Source organism: Tauraco erythrolophus, chromosome 16, assembly GCF_009769465.1.
Source record: "Tauraco erythrolophus isolate bTauEry1 chromosome 16, bTauEry1.pri, whole genome shotgun sequence".
Classification (NCBI taxonomy): Eukaryota; Metazoa; Chordata; class Aves; order Musophagiformes; family Musophagidae; genus Tauraco; species Tauraco erythrolophus.
In genome coordinates, this window is record NC_141480.1 from 16,321,522 (window position 1) to 16,345,706 (window position 24,185).

The 24,185-nt window shown below is 40.0% G+C and overlaps 1 protein-coding gene across 5 annotated transcripts in view; it reads left to right on the forward strand.

Moving 5' to 3' along the window:
* The window catches only part of TENM2 (teneurin transmembrane protein 2), a 523,826-nt gene that overhangs the window by 492,810 nt on the left and 6,831 nt on the right, over positions 1 to 24,185 (forward strand). For all 5 annotated transcript variants that reach the window (XM_086621658.1, XM_086621659.1, XM_086621661.1 and 2 more), the window contains 7 exons: positions 2,443 to 2,463; positions 7,251 to 7,483; positions 8,477 to 8,631; positions 9,126 to 10,000; positions 16,786 to 16,961; positions 18,528 to 18,763; positions 23,040 to 23,336. In XM_086621658.1, the coding sequence (XP_086477784.1) occupies positions 2,443 to 2,463; positions 7,251 to 7,483; positions 8,477 to 8,631; positions 9,126 to 10,000; positions 16,786 to 16,961; positions 18,528 to 18,763; positions 23,040 to 23,336 (1,993 nt within the window). The remainder of the gene's footprint in view (positions 1 to 2,442; positions 2,464 to 7,250; positions 7,484 to 8,476; positions 8,632 to 9,125; positions 10,001 to 16,785; positions 16,962 to 18,527; positions 18,764 to 23,039; positions 23,337 to 24,185) is intronic.

The following is a 24,185-nucleotide window of genomic DNA, read 5'->3' on the forward strand; positions in this document are numbered from 1 at the left end:
CCCTCCCTCTGCCATAAGATTTGGTCACTTAGTAGGGAAGGCATGAGTGTAGAGTGTACCACTTCGCCCTTTTCTGTTCCATCTCCTTTTTTCATTCCTCTAGGAGAGGCAAGAGCTATTGCTTCGAAGTGTAACTCATGTAACTGGACCTTATAGTTACAGCATTGTTGAGTATTTGCAGAAAAATGAGGAAAAATAGTTTGTATTGGCTGTCTTCTGGTACTTCTGCAGCCCACTCAGGCAGGAGGATTAGCGCTCTTGAAAATTGGATGGTACATTGCAGAGTACATTGGGTGAATTTAGGTCATTAGCCTTTTTTTAATGATTGGCTAATAACCAATTCCTCTGCTTCCACTGTACTTTTTAGTTTTTAATTAGTGGGAAAAAGTGCAAAATGATTGAATTGTTAGACAATAGGAGGCCTAGCTCTATTTTACACCTCTCTTCCATTCATGTCATTCTGTTGATGTCACTGTTGTGAATTCTGATTTATATAAGAGAAAAGAGATCTGATTCAGGCCAATTCTACTCTGAAATCACTCTCTGACACCTACCTCATACACCATCAGGCTGCCTCATTATATCTTAAAAAAAAAAGTCATAGATCATCCAGTGCTTTCTGCCAGCAACCAAGCATAAACCACAGAAGGTAGCTGGTATGGATGTGTGACCTGCTATAAATACTTATATCAATATACACTATAACTCTGCATTAGATAGAATATGCTGATTTTTTTTCTAGCTTGTCCAGTCTGTTTAGCTCTCTAGTAAATAGGACTACAGCTTTATAGGTGAAGAGAAACATTTTTGAATTAGGGTACTTAATATAAGGCGTTTATATGCACCTCTCTTCCTAATATCAGCCAGTGACAAAGTTTCCTAGCACACCGGATATTTGAAAATGTTAGTCTTAGCCCATTAGTCTGAGTGCTTTCCTTTCTCTATGCAAGAGAGAACTTGGGCTTTTCAGCCCGTGTAAGGGAAAATGGGAAAGGACATCAGTAAAGAAACAGAAGATAAACTTCTTAATCTGCTTTTGTCCACTTTCTCTTTTCTTTTATGAAAGTCTGTTTTCCATAGCGTAGCTTCTTTAGCTTCTGTCATAACTATACAGCAATGAACAATAAAGCTGTTGTATTTTGAGTGCTGTTGGACAGCACACATGTTGACACATTTGTCACACAGGTTTTGACTTGACACGCAGGTTTTTAGCATTTGCAGGGATGTCTTTTGCCCCTAGTTCCTCTAAAGGGAGTTAAGGTCCATTCCAGCAAACAACATCAGTAGCAGTAATTGTGATTCAGTGGTTATCTTAAAATCTGTATGAGTTACATGGGAAGAGTTTGAAGAGTTGAGCCATGTAAGTGTGAACGAGAGCAGTCTTCAGCTAGTATCAAGTAGCTCGAATAACGTTGCAATAGTATGTCCATAACTATTACAAACCAAATATGTCACTTTATTTAGATTTCACAGTGGACGTAATTTTGGTTTTACAACAGCCAATGTAGATTTTGACTAACTTTATAAGTCAGAATATCCCAGTGTGCATATTTGCTTCACACTGTCCTTTTTGAAGGTGCCTGATCTGGGTGGCTGAGAGGAATTTTGACTCAAGAGTGTTGCACGTCACACTTAATGTCGGTATTGCAAGTTTGGGGCTGTGCATCGAGTAGTGCAGTTCAGGAGTCGTGCACCTCTTTGTTTCATTCACTGGCTATTCCTCAATGGAAATGACATAAACACAGTGAAACATTGTGGTGTGGAGAATGTATTAATTCACTTCTGGAAAGCAGAGGACACTTCTTTTGACTTTGTGTCAAAGTTAAGCGAGGGATCAATTAATGCTATCTCTCTCCTATTTTATAGTATATTACTGCTCACTTAGAAGGTTGGGGTTTTTTACCTTAAGATTTGCTTTGATGGGCTTAAATAGGTACCAAGTAACATCCATACTTTCTTTAAGCAATTATTTTAGAGACTGGAGGGAGAAGAAAATAAACGGTATAGTAGAAATGTGTTTAGAAATAGCCCGTTGGAAAACTGTTTTGATTAAAGAGGTTGACCCCAACTGGCGGACAATATCCTAAGACCAGTGTTTCCCCCTTCCCAGTTCTGTATTCAGAAAACTGCTAGCTTCTCTCACTCCTAGCCCACAAGCTACACGTATTTCCATGTGAAAACTCTTTCAGTGGTCCAGAAAGTTTCCTGTAAAATATATGGGGCGGGGGGTGGGCTGGGGGCAGAGGTATCCTACTAGGGAACCAGCTTGCAACTCTAGCTCTTCCAGCCACTCCTCATCCGTAACCCAAGCTAAGGCTAGTGCTGAAAAGAGATATCTTCTCCTGTGTCCTTTTGTAAAATAAAACAAATACTATGTTTGCTTTACCATCTATTCTTCAGCTAACTGTTTGTTCTTTTTTCTTCTGTTCCCTTTCTATAAAGAAATAAAGAGTTTAAACATAGGTAAGACACGAGCTCTTTCCCATATAATTTGATATGGTTTGTTTGCTTCATTGTGTTTGCTTTTTGTGTTGTGCTTCTTGTGTAATGTTATGTTCTCCATGTACCATATATAGAAACATTTTATGTGCTAATTGTGTGTTATGAATATGATAAGCGTTAGCAATTACTAAATGCAGTCAAAAAGCAACCAAATAAGTTCCGACAGTAATTAGAAATTTCTAGTAGAATGCAAGTATAATGAACCCCAAGCTAACTTCTATATAAACACTTCTCCCTGCTGTCTATAATTGGTCTAAATGTTTGAGGTAAACTACAACAGCAGTTTTATAAATGCCAGAAAGGTTCACAAAAGCACTAATGACTGCAAATAGGTCAAAACCTCATTTTCCGGTCATTAATGATTTTCTGAACCCTCTGTCCTTTTTCGTAATTTAGTTTCTATTTTCCTTCATCAAATACATTTAACAGTCAGTCGACTAGTGAGGTTGGTTGTATGCAACCACTAGATGCAGTCGCTGTAAGGTTCATGAGGGAGGTGTAACCTTTCCAGACATTAGGAGAAAAGATTTTTCATCATCTCACCTGAGCACTAGACCTTCTGGATGGCATAGGAAATGCTTGTAGCTTTTTTCAGGCCACACCTGGGACGGCGAGGATGTTTACCCTGGAGAATATCAAGGGCAGGAACAAGAAGAGCTGTTGTAAACTATTCCATAGTGTCCTGCGTATCCCCCTTTTAAAACCATACTTTCCATTTCTATAATACAAGTTAGATGCAAACGATGTCTGGACTAAACAGTATCATTTCCCCTTTACAATATGTTTTGGTATAGCAAGTGCAACTCCACCAAATTTTTTTATCTGGATGAATCCGTTCACAGTTTGCTAATGATTATTGGTGGTGCTGGAGGCTCCTTATTCGCAACTGTAAGCTTAGTTAATTCTTCAGGTTCTTAGAGACTTGTTCTGGGCAGCTTCTCTATTTGGTTAAATTTAAAGAAAAGCTATTGTTGCACTGTTGTGAATTTGATGCACGTATGAGAAGGATAGTGAGGACAAGGTGATGCTGCCTGTACTTGTTGTCAGGCACCAGACTCCCACACAGACCAGAGTAAGGCTGCATCTGGTGGTAACTGCTGCATCCACCGAGAGGGCTAGAGGAGGAGACAGGATTGGCAGAGGCCTCTAAGCAATACCAAATGTTATGGAAAATCTTTCAAAACAAGGTACATTCTTTGGCTGTCTGTAATTTACATAAAAGATTACACTGGCTTGGAGAAAAGAGAGGCAGAGGTCTTTAATTGCTCAGGTGCCAGTTTGAGAAATATGTACTAGTCACTTATAAAATGCATCCCTGTTGAGGTTCTCTGGGGACACAGTGAGTGCATGTCACCTTCCACCAGTCCTCTGCCAGAGTACCTCAAATATTTTACATGGAGAGGCTTACACTGTCTGTTCCTTTACCAAGCTCAGGGAAGAGAAAAGGGATATACAACAAGTCTGCAGCTCCAGAGAGTTGCTCCCAGATCTCTTTTGAGAGGTGGGCCTGTGTGAACCTCCAGTTCAACAAGGCCAAGTGCAAGGTCCTGCACGTGGGTCGGGACAATCCCAAGCACAAATACAGGCTGGATTGAAAATGGTTTGAGAGCAGCCCTGAGGACAAGGACTTGGGGGTGTTGGTTGATGAGAAGCTCAACATGAGCCGGCAATGTGCTCTGGCAGCCCAGAAAGCCAACCGTATCCTGGGCTGCGTCAAAAGAAGCGTGGCCAGCAGGTCGAGGGAGGGGATTCTGCCCCTCTGCTCTGCTCTTGTGAGTCCTCCCCGCAGTAGTGTGTTCAGCTCTGGGGCCCCCAACATCAGAAGGACATGGAGCTGCTGCTGGAGCAGGTCCAGAGGAGGGCCACGAATATGATGCGAGGGCTGGAGCACCTCTGTTATGGAGACAGGCTGAGAGAGCTGGGGCTGTTCAGCTTGGAGAAGAGAAGGCTCTGGGGACACCTTCTAGCAGCCTTCCAGTATGTAAAGCTACAAGAAAGCTGGAGAGCGGCTTTTTGCAAGGGTTTGAAGTGATAGGACAAGAGGTAGTGCCTTTAAACTGAGAGAGGGGAGATTTAGATGAGATATTAAGAAAAAATTCTTCCCTCTGAGGGTGGTGAGGCACTGGAACAGGTTGCCCAGAGAAGTTGTGGGTGCCTCATCCCTGGAAGTGTCCAAGGTCACGTTGGATGAGGCTTTGGCAACCTGGTGTAGTGGAGGGTGTCCCTGCCCATGGCAGGGGGGTTGGAACTGGATGATCTTTAAGGTCCCTTCAAACCCAAGCTATTCTATGATTCTATGATCCGGAACAAAAGCTCATGACTGACTCCCTGGTAAAACTGCCCTGAGGGAGATTCCAGAGAAGGAAGGCAGGGTGAGCTCCATGGACACCAATGACTGCAGGAGAGGAGAGGGAAATAAGCCCATGTTCTGCCATTGCTCTTTATTCTGACTCATGCCTTATCCTATCCTGGTAACAGTGGAACATACCCAAGGCTAAATGTGGACAGAAGGGAAGCAGGGGTGTGCTCACTCGGGAAGGCAGGTACAAGCTGGCAAAATCATGTCCGAAAAAAAGAGGAATCCTTCCAGTTTCGCTGGTGGCTGCTGCTCCATGTCAGGCAGCAGAGCAGCTCCCGCAGGCACCGTTGTGAGCAGCAGACATCACTGAGAGCAAGCAAGGCCCCTGCCTCCCGCAGCAATGGCTGTGCTCAGCTCCAGTTTGTACCTGCCTGAGGTGTCCCCATTCGGCCGAGGTGGGGTGCCACGTGTGGGACAAGGGCCAGGCAGAAGGTGCTCTGGGCCGGAGCCCTGCGGGAGGGATGCAGCAGCAGCACTCGCTTGCTGGCTCATCTGCTGCTGTCGCAAAGCCTTGAGCTCAGTTCGGGTGTGTTTGTGAAGCACGGCACAACTCCAGTGACACAGCAAAGTTTGTTCTTCAGTGTTAAGGGAAAAGCATGGTGGAAGAAGAGACCAGAATTGCAAAACGGTGACAAATGTGCAGGTGTTTGTGTGGCTCAGATACTCGAGAGACTGGAGAAATCTTGTAAGCGGAAAGAAATAATTTTCCATGTGTCAACGAAGAGGAAGCTTTGTTTTGGAGGGATGAGAAGGAATGTGATGAGGGTCTAGCGAAGAGGTGCAGTCTGGTGCTGAAGATAAGGAGAGGAACTTGGGGAATAAAGAGATTGTGCTCTAATCTCAAGCATGTCACTAGTCTCCCTGCATAACTTTGTCTACACCACTTAACCTCTCTGTGCCTCAGTTTCCTCCTCTGTAAAATGGGTATAATACCCGTCTTTTTAAAGTACTTTGAGATCCATGCATGAAATAAACCTGCCAAGTATTTTTGTTTACTGTATTTTTTCATCTCTAATTTCTACACTCCTAGACTTCAGCAGATGGTATTACCTCTGCCTACTGAATTTGATCGCACCAATCTCCTTCCTACTTTCTACAGTTTTAGAACAAACTGTTATTGACCTAAAATCATGACACATCAAAGACTGGCATAGAGGAAGATAACTGTAGAAAGTGATATTTTTGGGCATCCTCATTCCTCCAAATCTGGTCATGACGACATGAACGCAGTTGTCTTTGTGCTGCTGATAATCCATCTGCCGAAAGTGGCCTTACTATAATTTCAGCGAGTCTGATCAAGAAATGGCTTATGTCCATCATAACTTACCTCTGTGTATCCTCACTCTTGGAGATGGGCACTTTTGCACATGAAGCTAGGAGTGTGGATATTTGGAGGCAAATATCTCTGGTTACTGGTAAGTAACCTTCATTTTTTTTTCTTGCTGTCTTCATTTGTCTTCTATGCTTTGAAACCACCATTGACCTTATTTACACTCACTCATAGGCTCCAAAGGCTGGAAAATTCACGTCATGCTTAAAATCCAACTAAATTGAGTTAAACTAGCCAGGCAAGATTTTGAAAATATTTCTGCACTGAAGTTCTCTGTGCGTGAATGTATATATATTGCTAAGATTGACGTTTCTCAATTTGCAGATGATTTGCGAAAGTAGTTCCAAAATGTGACAAGCTGTCAAAAAACATATATTTCAGAAGAGAAGTAGCTTTCCATATGAGCACCCATTCTAATCGCAAACTGAGGACCAGTTTTTCAATAACAGAAGGTTTGGAGTTAAAGTCAGACACTTGGGGTCTCTGGTTCTAGTTATATAACCAACTTCATCTGCCGTAAATGAGATTCTTGATAAAAATGAATGAGAGCAAATTTGCTTTAGGAATAAATTTGTTATGCCTCTGCCTCCCATTTATACAAGACCTCACAAGTCTTGTGGCATAATATAAGTAACTCGGAAGCTGAATCTTTGATCTTACTCCTATGACTTCTGCTTTCAAGGGAAGTTAAACAAGGTGGCGGGGACGGGGGACAACAAGTAGAGATAAGCCGAAGAGAATTGACCTGCAGCAGATCTAAAGGGCTAAAGAGATCAAGAGCAAAGTCTGCTGTGCAGCTTTGGCTTATCGGGCTCTGCTGCGCAAGGTTTTGGGTAGCAGGATGAATGAGATTTAAAATGACAATCCTTCTGAAACACTGGCCAGGCCCTAATCAAGTTAGGTCCTCAGATGGAAGTCCTTCAGACCTCACCTCTGTAGGAAGGTGTCAGACTTTCTTTCCAGATCTCTCTGTGCCTGATGAGTATCTAAGCTCTGAAAGCCTGTGAAGTTTCTAGACTACTCAGCTGTTTCTGTTTTATGCTTTCTTTTTCTCTAAAGCAACAATCCTGCTCATAAATACTATCTGGCCGTGGACCCTGTTTCAGGCTCGCTGTACGTCTCAGACACCAATAGTCGACGGATATACAAAGTCAAGTCCCTCACAGGCACAAAAGACCTAGCTGGTAACTCCGAAGTGGTAGCGGGGACTGGAGAGCAATGCCTGCCTTTTGACGAAGCCAGATGTGGGGATGGAGGGAAGGCAGTGGACGCAACCCTAATGAGCCCTCGAGGTAAAGTAGGAAAAGAAGCTGGAGAAAATGACTGCGTGAGGCTAGGCTGGATGTGGAAATAATTATCTGGCAATTAAATCACTCCTTGCTCGGTAATTTTTATTCTGGGCTTTAATTACAGTGGATTGGCAAGTGTTCGTGCTTTGTTTAGTTAAAGCAAACTTTATTACCCCGACACTGAATGCTGCAAAAGGAGAACAGAACACAAATTAGCAGGGTACCGCTCACTCCAAGAAGCAAGCGTGTAAACTGGGAAACAAATTACTGTTTGAGATACAGTCTGTGGGGAGAAAAACTGCCTGCTGTGGCTTTTGTCAGAGTTTTTATTCTATGTATCCCCTTTTTCTTCAGAGACGGAGGAAAAATAAAAGGATTTTTGCCATCTCCAGTGTCTGATTTTTAACAAAAAGATTTCAAGATGATGTAGATATTTGGAGATGCGTTTCTTATCAAGATTTTTTTTCCATTGTTTCATCTTAATTGTAAGGATGAATTAATCAGGTGTATTGCCAGGTGTTTCAAACATCTTTGTGTTTTATTTCAATGGTTGAAAATAACTAGAAGATTGTAAAAGCGAATAAAAATGAAAGGTCCTGTTTCTTTGTGTAAGTAATAGTTTCAGTTAATACATACAGAGTACATTAACAGGACAGAGCTGCTTGCATGTTTTAAGTCTTTACATAGAAGTTTAGAAGATAAGGAAGTGAACTTAGAAATAAGCTGATGCATTCTGTTGGCTCTTCAGCATATTTTCAAGATTTCTGTGGTTTTCTTTTCTTTAAAGCCCCAAAGGATAAACCTGCTTTGATGCCTTTTATTCAGCAGAACGACAGGTACTTGGAGAGTTCCAGGACCTGTGCTCAGGTTGGAAGGCAGGAAAGAACAGGGGAAGAGAACAAACGTCACCATGTTGTAAACTTGTTAATAAGACAAGGCCTGCCTTGAAGCTAGGAGCCACACTGCTTCACTGATGCCTGGTTTTCATATTTGCAGGAATTGCAGTGGATAAGTACGGACTCATGTACTTTGTTGATGCCACTATGATTAGAAAAGTGGATCAGAACGGAATTATATCAACCCTGCTGGGCTCCAATGACCTAACTGCTGTTCGACCTCTCAGCTGCGATTCCAGCATGGATGTCACCCAGGTAGACTCTTACTGCATTTATTTTCTTCTCTGCCTTAGAAGAGTTGGGCATTTATTTTGGATGACTGCCTGGCCACTTAATAAATACATTATGCAGCACAAGATGATAGCATGTTTGATTCATTACTGAAATGAGTGAACCATCCTTTTACTGTGGCTAACACAGCTTATTTATGCAACTATAGAGAAATAAGGTTGAGATAATGGGAGTTGTTGTCTTAATTGCCTGTTTTTCTGTAATTATTGTAGAGCTTCCACAATGTAGCATTCATTCTTTGCACAGAAACACAATTAGCCAAAGTTACCACTGCACGTAGCTTTAATATTTCCGAAAACCAAAATGATTGTTTGAAATAGTTGCCGTTCATGACTTGGTTTCATGATTTACGCTGATAAACCCCTCACTAATTTGCTGTTGTTACACGTGGAATTTTAAACACTAGGAGTGTACTTTTCAGTTATGAGTTTTACAGTAATAATTTGTGCAACTCATAGGTACGGCTGGAGTGGCCTACTGATCTCGCTGTCAATCCCATGGACAACTCACTTTATGTCCTAGAGAACAATGTTATTTTACGGATCACAGAAAATCATCAAGTTAGCATTATTGCTGGACGCCCCATGCACTGCCAGGTTCCTGGTATAGACTACTCTCTTAGCAAACTGGCTATTCATTCTGCACTTGAATCAGCCAGTGCCATTGCCATCTCACACACAGGAGTTCTTTACATCAGTGAGACAGATGAAAAAAAAATTAATCGGCTACGCCAGGTAACTACCAATGGAGAAATATGCCTTCTTGCAGGGGCAGCTTCAGACTGTGATTGCAAAAATGATGTCAACTGTAATTGCTATTCTGGGGATGATGGGTATGCCACTGATGCCATCTTAAATTCACCATCTTCCTTAGCTGTGGCCCCAGACGGTACCATCTACATAGCTGATCTTGGAAATATCCGCATTAGGGCTGTCAGTAAAAACAGGCCCATTCTTAATTCTTTTAACCAATATGAAGCTGCATCTCCAGGAGAACAGGAGCTGTATGTCTTCAATGCTGACGGGATTCACCAGTACACTCTCAGCCTTGTTACCGGGGAGTACTTGTACAATTTCACCTATAGCAGCGATAACGATGTCACGGAGGTGATGGACAACAATGGCAACTCCTTGAAGGTCCGACGAGATGCCAGTGGGATGCCCCGCCATTTACTGATGCCGGATAATCAGATTGTCACGCTGGCTGTTGGCACTAATGGTGGACTCAAGCTAGTCTCAACACAGACCCTGGAGCTCGGATTAATGACATATAACGGAAACAGTGGTCTCTTAGCAACGAAGAGTGATGAAACAGGATGGACAACATTTTATGAGTAAGAATGTTTTTGGATATATTAAGCGTACATTTATTTTTCAAATGGTAGTGAGTAGGCCCTAAACTGATCCTGCTGAAATTTGCTGTAAGCTTTTCACTGATACTGAATAAGGCCGTTACATCTGAGTCTAGTATGGTGCTGGAAATGATTAAGTGGCTTCTTGATTTCATCAGTTTTGCCAGGTCCTTTGGGTGGGCACTGAACCACCCAGATTCCTGCCCGCAGTCTGAGGCCAGTGGGGAAGCTCACCCACCTCCAGCACAAAGGTCGGTGTACCGCATTCATAAACGGAGTTTGATTTGCCAGACTGGGGCCCTGCTCTTGGTCGCCAGCAAGGCTGCAGATAGCTCACATCCAGACCAGCCCCCAGCAATGCGGGGCTCCTACTGAGCCGCCTCTCGCTAGGAACCCTAACGCTGCAGTTTCCTTTGCAACTCAAATCCTTCTGTTCAGACTCCTATATTACTCATGGTTGTTAAAATGTTGATTAACTTCACTGATAGCTCGTTCTTGAGACAAGTGAGGAAATTAGATCCCCAGCTATCTGTCAGACCCCTGGTGTAACTTCCATAATTTGTAGATAACCCAAAAGCACACTGGTGTTCAGGAGCATATAGATTAAAAAGACAGAACTTCCTCTTCAAAGGAAATTCATCAGAGATGAAGTTCAAAAGTATATTAAGAATCTAGCAACACTATTCAGATTTTTATTAACAGTTATTCTATTCTTAGTACTCTCATTGCCATTTATTGATCAAAACAATTTTAAAAATAGAAGCTAAACGATACATTGAAAATATATGTAACTTTTAAGCATGGCAAGTCTGACGCCATATATTTTCTTTGAATTAATGATTACTAAATACCGTTTCTCAAATTAGCGGGTAGAAAGCACGCATAGGGCTTTATATTTAATTTTAAATTGTAGGCTTATTTTTAAGGTTACAGGCTAGCAATGACGCACACCTATTTTAGCTTATTAATGCATTCATCTTGGCCACCACTTACTTACTTTTTAGAGACAACGTAAGTAATGCACAAATAAAAAGAACTGTGTTCAATATGCTCAAAATATATCTAAATCAGCATTGCGCAACAGTATTTCCTCTGCGCTGTGTTTCGTTTCTGTAAAAAGGAAAGCAGTGCCCTCTCGTGGTCCCCTTCTATGTGGCCCTGGAAATCGGACCACTGTGATTTTTCATCTAGACTGTGGGTAGAGATGTGGAGTTTTTTTCTCCTTAGTATTTTGCAAAGAGTATTTCTTTACCACGCATAAGTTACAAATGCGTTACAAAAATAATCCAGTTATGTGAGCACATGAAAGTATTGCCTGCTGATTACGAGATCGAGTAAAAGCTCACTGTACGTTAGTGCTGATGAGATGCCCTTCTAGGTAGGTTTTCCTGTCGTTTTTTCCTCAATAGCTAGCTCAAGATTCAGATCAGAAGTCATATAAACTATAGTTATTTCTCAAAGCACCAGTAATTAATTGTAGAAAATTAAATAGCAAAGTAATTTAAAGCTCTACATGAAAATCAGTGAAACTTTAAAAAGGTCACCTAAAGTTACAAATTACAAAACTGGTGTAACCGATGGCTGAGAATCACATGAAGTACTAGGCACGATTCATTAGAAAAATTGTCCTATGATTCCTAAGTAAACATACAAGGTAAGTGCTTTGATGTTTTACTGAGATGCATCTGAAAATATAATGTAATGTGTATACAGTGCTGACACATTGATTAGATTTTTTTCCAAGATTCAATAAGAAAAGATGCACAACCCTTGCCTCAGGTCTGTGGAAGTTAAGTACCAAATTTAGGTCTAAATAGTACAGCCTGAGGTACTGTCCTAGATGATTAGTAATTTTGATGAGGCAGTGGAAATAACTAACTTTCTCCCAGATTTGTATATACATTCTCATAAGCATAGAGCCCATAGATGAGAGGACAGTATAGGCATTTTTTGCATTAAAAATCCATATACTTTATGGTGCATGTATAAAATAAAGTATACATGATGACTGTTATCTAGGTTAGGAAAAAGCCATAAAATGCTATTCACAAAGATGTTAAAAGAAGATACGTATCTTTTTACGTGCATGGGAAACCCTACGTGAGGACTAGAAGTTAGCTATATGCACTGGAGATACTCATTACAAACCACCAGAAAACTAGAGGCATCTCCTTTAGGCTGCTCTTAGGATCAGCTGATTTAGAGTAACTCCTTAATATGCTTCGTCATCTCAAATACCCTCACATGTTAAGGGGTTTATTAATAAGATTGTGAGAATTATTTAAATCAAATTTACAAACCTAAACAGTCACGGTCCACAGTCACTCAGTACTGGTTTCTGGTTTCTATTTGTTCTTCAAAGCAGCTCCAAGGGGAAAATTCTGTATTCATTATTGCACAAGTTATTTTGGTAGCTGTAAGTTAGTATCAACTGAAAAGGAAAGAAATACTTAGCCAACAAGAGTTTATAAGGAGAACAAAATCTTTTTCTGTGCCATTACATTCATGGATTCATACAGAGATAGCCAGTACCCAAAATTGTTAATAAGGCAGCAGAACTGGAAGAGAACATATGTCTTCTAAGCAGTAATCTACTACATGAACTAAAGTTCTTAGGAAAAATTTGGTTTGGTGCATTTAAATCAATCAGATGCTGAAGTGCCGTTCTATCTTATTGAGTGTATTTCTTTCTTTTATCTGAAACTGTACCCTGAAATGCTAACAGAATTAAATTTGTGTAGTATATCTAGGTATGCATGTGCATATGCAGAGAAATGCATACACTAACTATTTTTGTGTGCGAGTGTGTGTATACACACTCCATACATATATTATATCTACAGTGCATGTGTATACGCACGCTGTTCATTTGCAGTAGGAACAGGCAAGGCTCTTAAATAATGTAACAGCTACCAGCAGGCTCACATGGGGTAATTTAAGCTTGGTTTTGGGCATGAAGTACAGATCTTTGAAGTGGTCCTCAGAGGTATTCCGCTTGGTCTTGGGAGCATCCTAAGAGAATGCTGCAGTTTTTTTCTTGAATCAGCTCAGTTTTTATAAGGGAGAGAAAATAGGGATATACGTAAATGTATGTGGATCTGCACCTCACCCTGCCCTATGTTAAGTCAAAAGCTGCCGTTACTCCTTTCTGCAATACTGCGTATGGCACTGTCCTAGCTACTCCCACCTACAAGCTGTTGAGCAGTACGCGTTTCAAACCTCATAGACCAGAAAGCTGGCAATAAAAATGGGGAAGATATAGAGGTGTCATAATATCGGTCATAGGGAGCAGCCTACAGAGCATTGTCACAAGCCTGCTGAAGGGATCGCAGGTCAGATAGGTGTAGCTAGCTGAGAAGGTGACAAACAAATGCTCAGCTGTGTCTCATGGTTGAGCTACTCAGGGTCCACCAAGTCCCCTGCGTAGCTGTGTTGGCAGCCCAGCACACACCAGCTGGCTGCGGCCAGCTCGGAGCCGCCGAGCTGTCAGGAACCATCTCCGGCTGCCGGCAGAACCGGCCAACAGCTTTGCCGTCTGCCAGGGGTGCTGGTGGGTGGTGTTACCCAGAGCAGCCTGGCAACTAGGGTCTCAGAAACCTGCACCTGCTTGGGCAGACTTGGTCGCAATTAGCGATGTTAGCAAGTTAGTAGAGGGTACAAGGAGATGCTGCTTATTTAGGATACTGGGATTAAGAAAGGATCTCTCTCCTTGTAATTTTATTAATAGAAAAACCTGGGATGAAACCTTACTCTAACTGAAGTCAGTAACAAAAGCTCAGTAATTTGAGTGTATCCAGAATCCACCTCATCTGAAGATATAAAGATTGCCTTATCAGATCTGATTCATCTAGCCTGATGCTGTGTCATAGACTGTGATAGGCAGTGGCTGTTTCTGAAGAAGATATCAAGAAGTCCCAGATTGATTAGTAGAGTTTCCATTGCAAATTTTTTTTTTTTTACTTCATTAGACCTGCCTTCATGTCATGAAAAAGAGAGGTGTATAACCATTTAATTCCTCTATAGCTTTATTCTTACTATTCAGATAAATGTCTGGGTGTTGTATTCTACTAAGCACTTGCTGTCACGTAATACATAAATTAAAAAAAAAAAAAAAGCCCTCAATATACATCACTTCTAAATTATGGAAATTATGTAGTACGTAAAGATTTCTGTTTACTAATTTTAAATTTTTTACCTTTAAGGTATTTTTTTACATAAGATTTTATTGATGCAATGGATAAAATAGAAATGCCTTCTTTATACATTGGTATTGCAGTGCGTGTATATCATTTAAGTTGTGAATTTTTTATAGGTCTAGCCCCTAAACTAAACAGTCTGCAGATTTTCACAGAGATTACTTTTGCATGTATCGCTTTAAGCATGTCCATCACTTGCTTATAAACCCTTTTAATTGCTACCATTGCTCTTTTCAAATAGTGTGACCAGCACTGGGAAACATGACCCGTGATGGGGGACAAAACACTGCTTTCTAGAAACAGCAGTAGAATATTTTCATTTTTCTGTTTCAGTCTCTGTATCTCCTCATCCATATTTACTTTAGACTGCCTTTGCACGTGGAACAGAGGTTTTCAGTGAGTAGCCCACAGCAATCCCCAGGAATTTTTCCTGGGTTAATTAAAAACCCAGCAATGTGAATGAAGAGTTTAAATTAATGTCCCATTTGCATTGCCTAAAATATATTTGCTGATGGGGAATTTTGCTGGCCATTTTCTGGATATTCACTGAGCTCTGCATAGTCATGTTGAAGCCACTCATAGACTTTTCTAGTCTGTCTTTATTTAACATTGTCTCTTCTGTAATATTTGACACCTAAGTATTCTCTTCATCACTCTGCTAATTACTAAACATACCAAAGTAGTCCACGTGCAGACTCCTAGGGTGTAACTCATTATTAACCTTCCAGATTTTTGAAACTGTCCATTTTTTGTACTTTTTGTTTTTCTTTGCTAGATGGATGCTTGAATGGATCAAGTTCTTCCCTCATCTATGCTTTATGAGTACTTTTCAATTTTTTTTTTTGTGAAGACCTCTATATCGACTTACCCAAATCCCCTTTCATAGATTACCTCAACATAGGATCATTTATCCAGTATCTTGTTGATACAGCTAAAAAAAAATATTATATATATATGTACATATGGATAGAAACTTGTGACTTTCATTAAGAAAAATCATGCTGCTTAATCTTTATTTGATCCTGAACTGTTTAAATGAACACTATTATTGGTCCCTTTTAGGTCGCATGGTGCTTTGTTTTATTGATTTACTTCTTTGCCTAATACTTCCATCGGTTCTGGTAAGGCTTGTTGCTCCACAGGTGATTTTTTCCCTTCCTCCCCAATATTCAGTTGAATGGGTGCAACCATTTGCAATGGATTGGAAAGGTACATTGTATATCCGTATTAACCGAGGAGCCAATTTGTGTATTCATTTTGGAGATACGCTATACAGTGCAGGTGGCCTACTTTCAGATTTCTGAATGATTTAATTGTAAAAAGTCCTGTTGAAAGCACTGATTTTTTTTTCATCTTTACAGCCTACTACAGATGTACAAAGAACTCGGCTAGCTCCATGATACTAAATGTGCTCCTCTTCTCTTCTGTTACTCTCAGGCAGTGCAATGGATTTACCAGTTCTCTTCCAGGCTTCCCGCTCCCTGGATTTCTACGTTCGAAGGATGGCCAGTTGGTTTCAATCTCTACCTAAACTTTTCCCTTTATCTACACAGGACATTTTTTCTTGCCTTTCTGCTATTTAGAAGTATGTGCGCTTTGGTAGCGGCTGGGTGAGAGCCTCTTGCACAAGTAGAGAACTGCAGCAAGCAGAGTATCAGACCGGAATACTGATTTTGTTTCAGGTCCCCATTTCTTGCCCTTAAGATCCAGGGGATTTCTTCTTTAGCATATACATATGCACATAAATATAGCATACTAAAGGAAAGGGAGAAACAGTATGATTTCACTTCAGGCAGCATTCCTTCTTTTCCCCTTCCTCAGGCTTTATACCTCTAAATAAAATTAACTCAATAAACTCATGGAGAGCCCTTTTTCTTTTTTTTTTTTTTTTTTTCTATCTTCATGCCTCTGGAGCACTTAAATCAGCTTCTAAGGTATATTCTCAGTGCTGACTGCCGCCCTTTGTGCAACTCCAACCTATCCTGTGCTTTAACTGCTCATCATTCATGTTTATGAGCCAAAAGATTGACCCCAAAATGCAGTTCAATACCACAGATAAGATCTAAATTAAATTATTGTGTTCTCAAGCTGATGTATTTTTAATCGCCTGTGGCAACTTTATTCCTCGATACGTGACTTAAGACCATACTTAGTAGTTTCCACTAAGTATTCAATTGCAAATGTGCAGTATATGCAACTGTATGTTGTAGTATCCATCGTAAGTCCACTTCCTTACAGTGAAATGCAGCTATTAAAATACAGATGAATTTAAAATTTTAATTGTTTGAGCCAAATATCACTGTGTATATGTGTAATAATTTAATTAATTAATAATTTAAAACATGCTAGCCTTGATTTACACTCATGTAGTTGAGATCAGTATCTCTATAAACTATTATTTCATCGTTATAGACTCTTTCAAGAACAGAGAAATAGGTATGGCCAGGATGTTCTTGAAAATCTGTTTCATTCTGGGTTTTTTGCACAAATGTGGTGCATTATTAATACATTGGGTATTGAAATGAACATATATCCTCATGCTTTTTTTGCTCTTACTAACTTTTCTATTAGCTATGATCATGAAGGGCGTCTGACCAATGTAACACGTCCCACTGGAGTGGTAACTAGCCTTCATCGAGAAATGGAAAAGTCTATTACCATCGACATTGAGAATTCTAATCGGGATGACGATGTCACGGTCATCACAAATCTCTCCTCTGTGGAGGCTTCCTATACAGTTGTTCAAGGTACCAAAGCACACTTCTCAGCACATCTCCTAACCACACTCACAACTTGAGAAAGCAATTTGCAAAAGATTTGTGTCATTAGTACACTCATGAGCAAGGGAGAAAAAAGTATAAGGTTTGCAAGAAAAACTCCCATAAAGCTCACTTCTAAAATGACAGGTCATCAGGACAGGTAAGAGACATTTCACAATCACGCTTTGTGTCAAACCCGTATGGTCATTATCTGCTGGTGTAAGTTAGGCCTGCCGTTACCTCTTGGGCCAGGTTCACTTTACCCACTCATGTGTTTCTCTGTACTCCACTGTGAAATTGGTACTGACTCCAGTGCCACAGAGATGCAGTCTGACTGCTGAATGTTGGCTGCCTGGATAGAAATCCTTGTGGGGAGAGAGGCTCAGGTAGTATCCTACTATTGGAAATGAAATCTTCCAAATTTATACACTCTTGTTAAATAAAATGTAAAAGCATTAGGGCAGTGGATGATCGTGTGCCATAGTTAGCACTATCGAGAACAGTGTTACAGCCCAAGTATGGAGGAGAGATCAGCAACAAAATGGTTAAATGGTTGCGTAGACCTTTCCAACACCATGCGAGCATTGTATCTGATGAAGCAAAACCAGTCAGTTATCAAAGATAGGCTGAAAGGAATTTGGTGAGTGATTAGGTTTTTTTAATTAATACAGAGTATCACTGGAATAAGAATGCCATCATCGAACAATAGTCTCCTCCTGACATAAATGTCAACATTTATAGACTATTATACTGTGACACATCTGGTTACAAAGACTTTATTCCTCTTATACCAGATGAATAATTATGTAGATGCTGCCCTCTGTCAGACAAGTATTGATGCTTTGGTGACAGTTGCACACTGTTGCGCTCCATCCTGTCTGAGAGAGGACTTCGCTGTGTCAAACAGCTGGAGAACAGCACAGCCATAAAAGCACGGGATTTTTTTTATGACTCTCCTCCACAAGCCAAAGGCCAGGTGTGCAAAGGGCTAGTGAACTTCTGGTGGGGTGGCAGGAAGGCAAGTAAAGGACCGTGGCTGCCAGCTTGCATTGCTGCAGCCTCACACCTTGAAACTGTAGTTCTGTACAAAGCCTCTGCTTGGAGACAGTTTTTAAGCAGAGGGAAAGAAAAAGAAGAGGCTTGCTTCTTCCTGTTCACAAAGAGTCCAGCAGTTTGGGTTTTTTTTTTCTTTTTGTCCTGGAATTTAATGGTTTGTTGTTTATCCAGCAGTTCAGTTCTCAGGACTTTTTGTTCATGTTAGAAATAAATGACATGGTTGAAATATATCACTATGCATTTTGATTCACAATTAAGACCAAAGGGAAAACATAATGAAATAAACACAGTATCTCTCTGCAGGCTCCCTGTTACACTACTGTTCTTTACATGAATCAGTAACATCTGTAATTTCCACCATAGTACCATGTAAATGGTAATTGCAGGCTGACTTCATTTAACATCAACAGGAGTGCAATAAAAAACCAATCAAATTAAGCTATATGTTTTCTTTATGACTGGAGTAGCTAAATTATTTTCTTTTCATTATTGCTGTAGATCAAGTGAGGAACAGCTACCAGCTCTGTAATAATGGTACTTTGAGAGTGATGTATGCCAATGGCATGAGCATTAGCTTTCACAGCGAGCCTCATGTCCTGGCTGGGACTGTGACTCCCACCATAGGACGATGTAATATTTCTCTACCAATGGAAAATGGTTTAAACTCAATTGAATGGCGTCTGAGGAAGGAACAGATTAAAGGCAAAGTGACTGTGTTTGGAAGAAAGCTCAGGGTAAGTAGAATCTGTCATTACAATAATGATCTTTTCTTCTGTGGGCAAAAAAAATAATTTTCCATTTTGAAGGACATGTCTTTCCTGATTTTTTACTTGTTAAAAATGTACAACTCTGGGATTGTCTTTGGCATGACAATCTCTTTTTATTTGAGAGGTCAGTGGACTGCATAGGATCATCTGCTGCAATCAGCTTCAGAAGCTTCATTACTAAAAGTATTCCAGAAGAGGTTGGTAGAAATACACAGAATGTTGCTGCAGGTCACTCTGCTTCTGAAGGTGGGGGAAAAAGAAATCCAACAACTCACCATTTGTAAAAATGCTGTGGCACACTTATCACCCTTAGTCCTGGGGAGAAAACACAATTACAGCTTGAGCAGTTAGGTTCTGCTTCTGTAAATCCCCCTACAGATTCATTGAGACAGGCATATTGTGTTTATTCCTTTTCCCAAATGGCACGATTGGAAAATAATTGCCATAATTACAAAGTCATAAGCATAGGATAAGAAAGACACTCAGGTCACGTAATTCATCCCTTGCCAAATTAAAGATCTGCTGCAGCTGGATTAATCCCATTCTGTGCTTAGCTGGCCTGTTTTTCACCCCTTAAGTATCTGAACTTTCACTGGCTCCTTCAGTGTATACAGTTTCAGAAGGGCTTTGAGATACTGGGTAGAAAACAAATGTAGCACTCATCAAGTCCTCGTTCTTTTCATAATTCTTTCAACATCATTGCACGTGAGACAGTTGTATGTGTTTAAGATGATATATTAATGCAATATATGTAAGCAACTATGTCGTAATTTACAAAAAAAAAATAAGACTGGGATGTTAAATTTAGGTATTTTCTTATTGCTTAACATCTAATTCACAGTGTTGAATTAACAAGTCTTTCCTTATTCTCACAAATCTTTCGAATGCACCTACTGGGGAGAGGGGTAAGGTTAGACAAAAAATGGAATGAGATTAGCAGCTAATCCTTAATGACTAAATTTCATGGCTGTGTAATTGATTTTTGATGTGTTGACCTGCAGAAGTTGATTAGAAGTAGAAAATAGAACAGCTCTGCATTTTGACTAGGTGTTCTGAATAAAAAGAAATAGGACCCTGAAATGAAATTGCTGTAATCCTAACTCTCAATACTAAAAATTTAATAGAGGTACTTGTGGTAATTAGCTGAAGTTAAACACGTCTTAGAGCTGAAACCTTGCCCGAGATGAGTTTTCTTGCATCATGTTTATGCAAATCAAAACACCGCTTTATCTAGCAACACCTCAACATTTAATTGTCTGGTGTTAGTTCCTGTAACAATAATCACATATCCATTTAGCTCTTTTAAATGAAAATCGCTATGAGATTATAACAGGTTGAGTGGACTGAAAATGAAATTTGAAAATGAGGGAGAAAGCATAGAATTTATTTGCATCTCATTTATTCTAATTCATCTTTATAAATTGTTTAGTGAATGAAATAGAGCAAGCGTGTTGGAACACTGCGGGGAGCAGGTGGCAGGCAGGGTGAGCTACGGCAGCTGGGACAGCTGTGGCACGTCGCGACACAGACCGGGGGGCACTGCGGCAGAACTGACACAGCGCCAGGACGACCAGTGCGGGAGCGTGCGGAGCCGTCACCTCAATCCCAAATTCAGAATCAAGAATTACCAAAAGGGATTGTTATTAGGAGGGATTCACCTCTTAGGAGTACTTACCTTTTTTTCAGGTAGCGCTGCTACCCGTGCCCCCCCAGGTGCTGTAGGCACACTGAGATCTACGTGTCGGCCTCCACAAACAAGCCTGGGCAAACTTCATTAAGCCGAGAAAGGAAGACCTTTATATTATCCCAGTTACTGTCCGCTAGTGTTTTATGCGCCACGTGTTCCGTGTCCTGCGGTAGTTCCAGATAAAGCCCTGATAAGATTCCCGCTGAAGAGTTTTTTGTTACAGTGCAGCATCATGTAAGTGACTTTTGTTGCAAGACCTTTACCCAAGGCACAAAGGGCTCGTCCCTTCTGCCGCGTGGTCAGCAGCAGCCAAGGCAAAAGCAGGTGTGCATGTAGGTAGTGGAACAAAAGAGAAAGAGCTTGTTAGATAATCTTCAGTCATGATGCTTGTAATAGTGTCATTAGTGTTCCCAGGAAGAGTGGGAGTTAGTAATTTTATTTGGGTTTCTATATAATTAATATGACACTACAATTACACTCTCTGGTTTTACTTATTTTACAAATAAAAATGAAGCACCCAAGCAGGTGCTTCTTTATTCTCCAAGTGATGTTTGTGTGTGTGCATAGCTCTTCTGTGTAATCATTTTAAAAACCCTAATACTTTAGTTTTGTATGGAAAAAAACAAATAACCTTTATAGTGGTTTTGAGAAAAGAGAGGATACCTGGTGTCAGACTTTCCTACATGCAGAATACCATTGCAATTACTGTAATGGAGGGAAGAAACCTCAGAAATTCCAACTGCTTTATGAAGCTTCAGAAATTAAAAAAATAAAAGAAACACAATAGCTAAAACTCAGTTCTTAATATTTTTAAGACTTGATTTTTTTTTTCTTTTTACTGTATCTGCCTGTCTTAAGAAATTCGGTTCTTTCAGTCATACGCTAACCTTTTAATGTTATAGTTAAATGTTTTTGAGAAGTGCAAGCTCTCTTCTGCTTCCCTAAAAACTCTGTGAAGGAAAGGGTTTGATGTGTCTCTGTCACCAGGATTGATCCTACATTTACAGAACTAGAGTAACCAGTTGAGACAGTAATAACGTTGAGTTTGGCTTCCCTGGCTTTGTTTCCATTACAATGGGAGAGCAGAATATGATTTATTTTGCCAAGGTGTTTTAAAAAAAAACAAACGACTACTCTATCTTTTCTTTGAGTCACAGGAGATGATGTTGCTGGGATAACCTTTGGGAAAACCTACAGAAAAGAGCTTTTTCTAATGACTGCCCACTGAGGAAATGCAAACTGTTAAAGAGCTAAATTTTATTAATGGCAAAAATTAGGATAACGAGCGATAATTTGAAATAATTATTTCTTTACAAACACAAAATTGTATTAATTTTAAATTTGCTTTCTGTATAACTGAATTCCTACAGAGTCAGTTGGGATGGGAATTGGGTTTACCCCTGCCAGTGGAAATATCTCAGAATAACTTTTATGTCCTCGATAAAGGCTCAGGGTTAATTTACATATTGTTTGATGTGCAGTTTAATTTTGGATAAGAGAAAACGTTGCTTAATCAAAGCTACTGTAAAATATAAGCTGAAGAACAAATTCCCAGAAACCGATGAATACTTTTAAAGTAGTAATTTCTCTCAAATTATATCTAATTTATAGACTTCTACTTTATTAATGATGCATCTACAATTAAATTACTTAAGAAGCTTTATCAGATTACAGCATTAGCCTGAATTCTGTGGCTTAGCCTCCAGTGAATATATTATGTATCTTTCATTATAGCACTCTCACTAGAAGCCTCTCCATTTGGCATTCTTATATGCCTTTGTTTCTGTTTTGCTCTTTTATTAAAAAATAAAATAATAATAAAAAAATCTGGGACTGAAACACTTCATGCTGCACTTTGATTTGGAAATTGTAACTGAAAAAAATGGGGGGAAAAGTAAAATATTTAACCTAATTATTTAGCACTTTTGTTTCTCAAAACTAGAAGTCTATGATCAGGATTTTTGATCAGGACTTTTAATCAGAAGAAATGAAAGCCATACCAAGTGATCAGGCTGCTGAGGGATCTATTGAGTATTTGGAAAATAAATGAAGAAAGCATTAAATGAATGAATTCATAAGCAGGGTGTTGCAGCTACAGAACCTAAGTGGCTAAACCTCAGTGAAGAGACAAAATTATGATTTCTTCTATTGTTCCTTCAGTCATTGTAGGGAAAAAGGCTAAGAGCTACTGATGACAGAAGTAGGAAAATTACTTCCATGCAAAATAATTTGTTTCTCTGCTCCATGTTAACACTGCACTTTGAGACCTAAGCGTGCAGTATGTCCATCTGTGCTGACAACAAGGGAAGCCCTTGTCTGTAAGATTACAGCTCCCGTGTTGCAGGGAGATGGGAAACATCGCAGTAAAACACTCCAAGTTACGTATTTGAATACACTGAGAAGGAGGAAGCAAAAGCCAGTTAATAGGAAGATGTCCTACCCTTTGCACAAACGTGAGCAATGGAGTTCTCCGTTGTGCATGCTATTTTCACGCCGAAAACCTGCGGCGGCGCAGTGCCCACTGCTCGCTGAATGCAGCCTTCTTCCATTCAATAGGTGCACGGAAGGAATTTACTGTCCATTGATTACGACCGGAACATCCGCACAGAAAAAATCTATGATGATCACCGGAAATTTACGCTGAGGATCATTTACGATCAGCTAGGACGGCCTTTCCTCTGGCTACCCAGCAGCGGCCTGGCTGCTGTCAACGTGTCTTATTTCTTCAACGGGCGCCTGGCTGGGCTTCAGCGCGGTGCCATGAGTGAGAGAACAGACATCGATAAGCAAGGCAGGATCGTATCGCGCATGTTTGCAGATGGGAAAGTCTGGAGCTACACCTACCTAGAAAAAGTAGGTGGTGTTGTTTTATCGCCTGACCTTAGCTACAAAGAGACAAAGTACTACGCAGCATCATTTTAAGCTTTGTACATAACATACCCACACAGATTATCTAAAATTTGACGTATTCCAGCTGCTAAGAATCGCTTTGTACCTAGTCTCAAAATTCCGTATTTGTCAATTAGTCAACTGAATTTGACTAATTTTTAATGGGAAGTATTTTGTTCATAGTTTGTGTCTTTTGATATTTTCCTGAAAGCGGCTAGGCTGCCATATAATGGCATAAACTAACACAATGAATTGTGCTTAATTAAGACAAAAAATGCATGACTAAACCTGACAAAACCAGGTAGAATCAGGTAATCCATCTCTAATCATTATTTATGAAATGAAAATATGATTATGCATTTTTACTTAGCCTAATTAAGACACTTCAATCATAAGTGTCTTAAATACTTGAAAATTGCATATTATTTTCCATTTCCTTCTTCAAATCTGTTGTTTTAAGCAAACCAGAGCTGATGTTCTCTGCTTAGTTTCTCTCGTCTTTCACAGTGATAGTTGTGAATTACAACTGCTAGCAGAAAGATAAATCAAGTCAGTTATCTAACTCCTCTGCATCCCTCGTAAAAAAAAAAGAAAAAAACAAAAGTCCTACTATAGGGAGAGTAGCTAATAGGTTGGTAACTTAAACTTTCTCTGGAGTGTCAGCATATTGATTTCCAAGTAGCAGATCCTCTCATCTGGCAATCTGACAATATTCCTGAGCAGCTTTGTGCCCCTAACTAACGTATCTAATTCTCTTTTTATTCATTTAACATTAGTGCCTCAACTTTTCTTTTCTATAATGCCTTTTAGAGG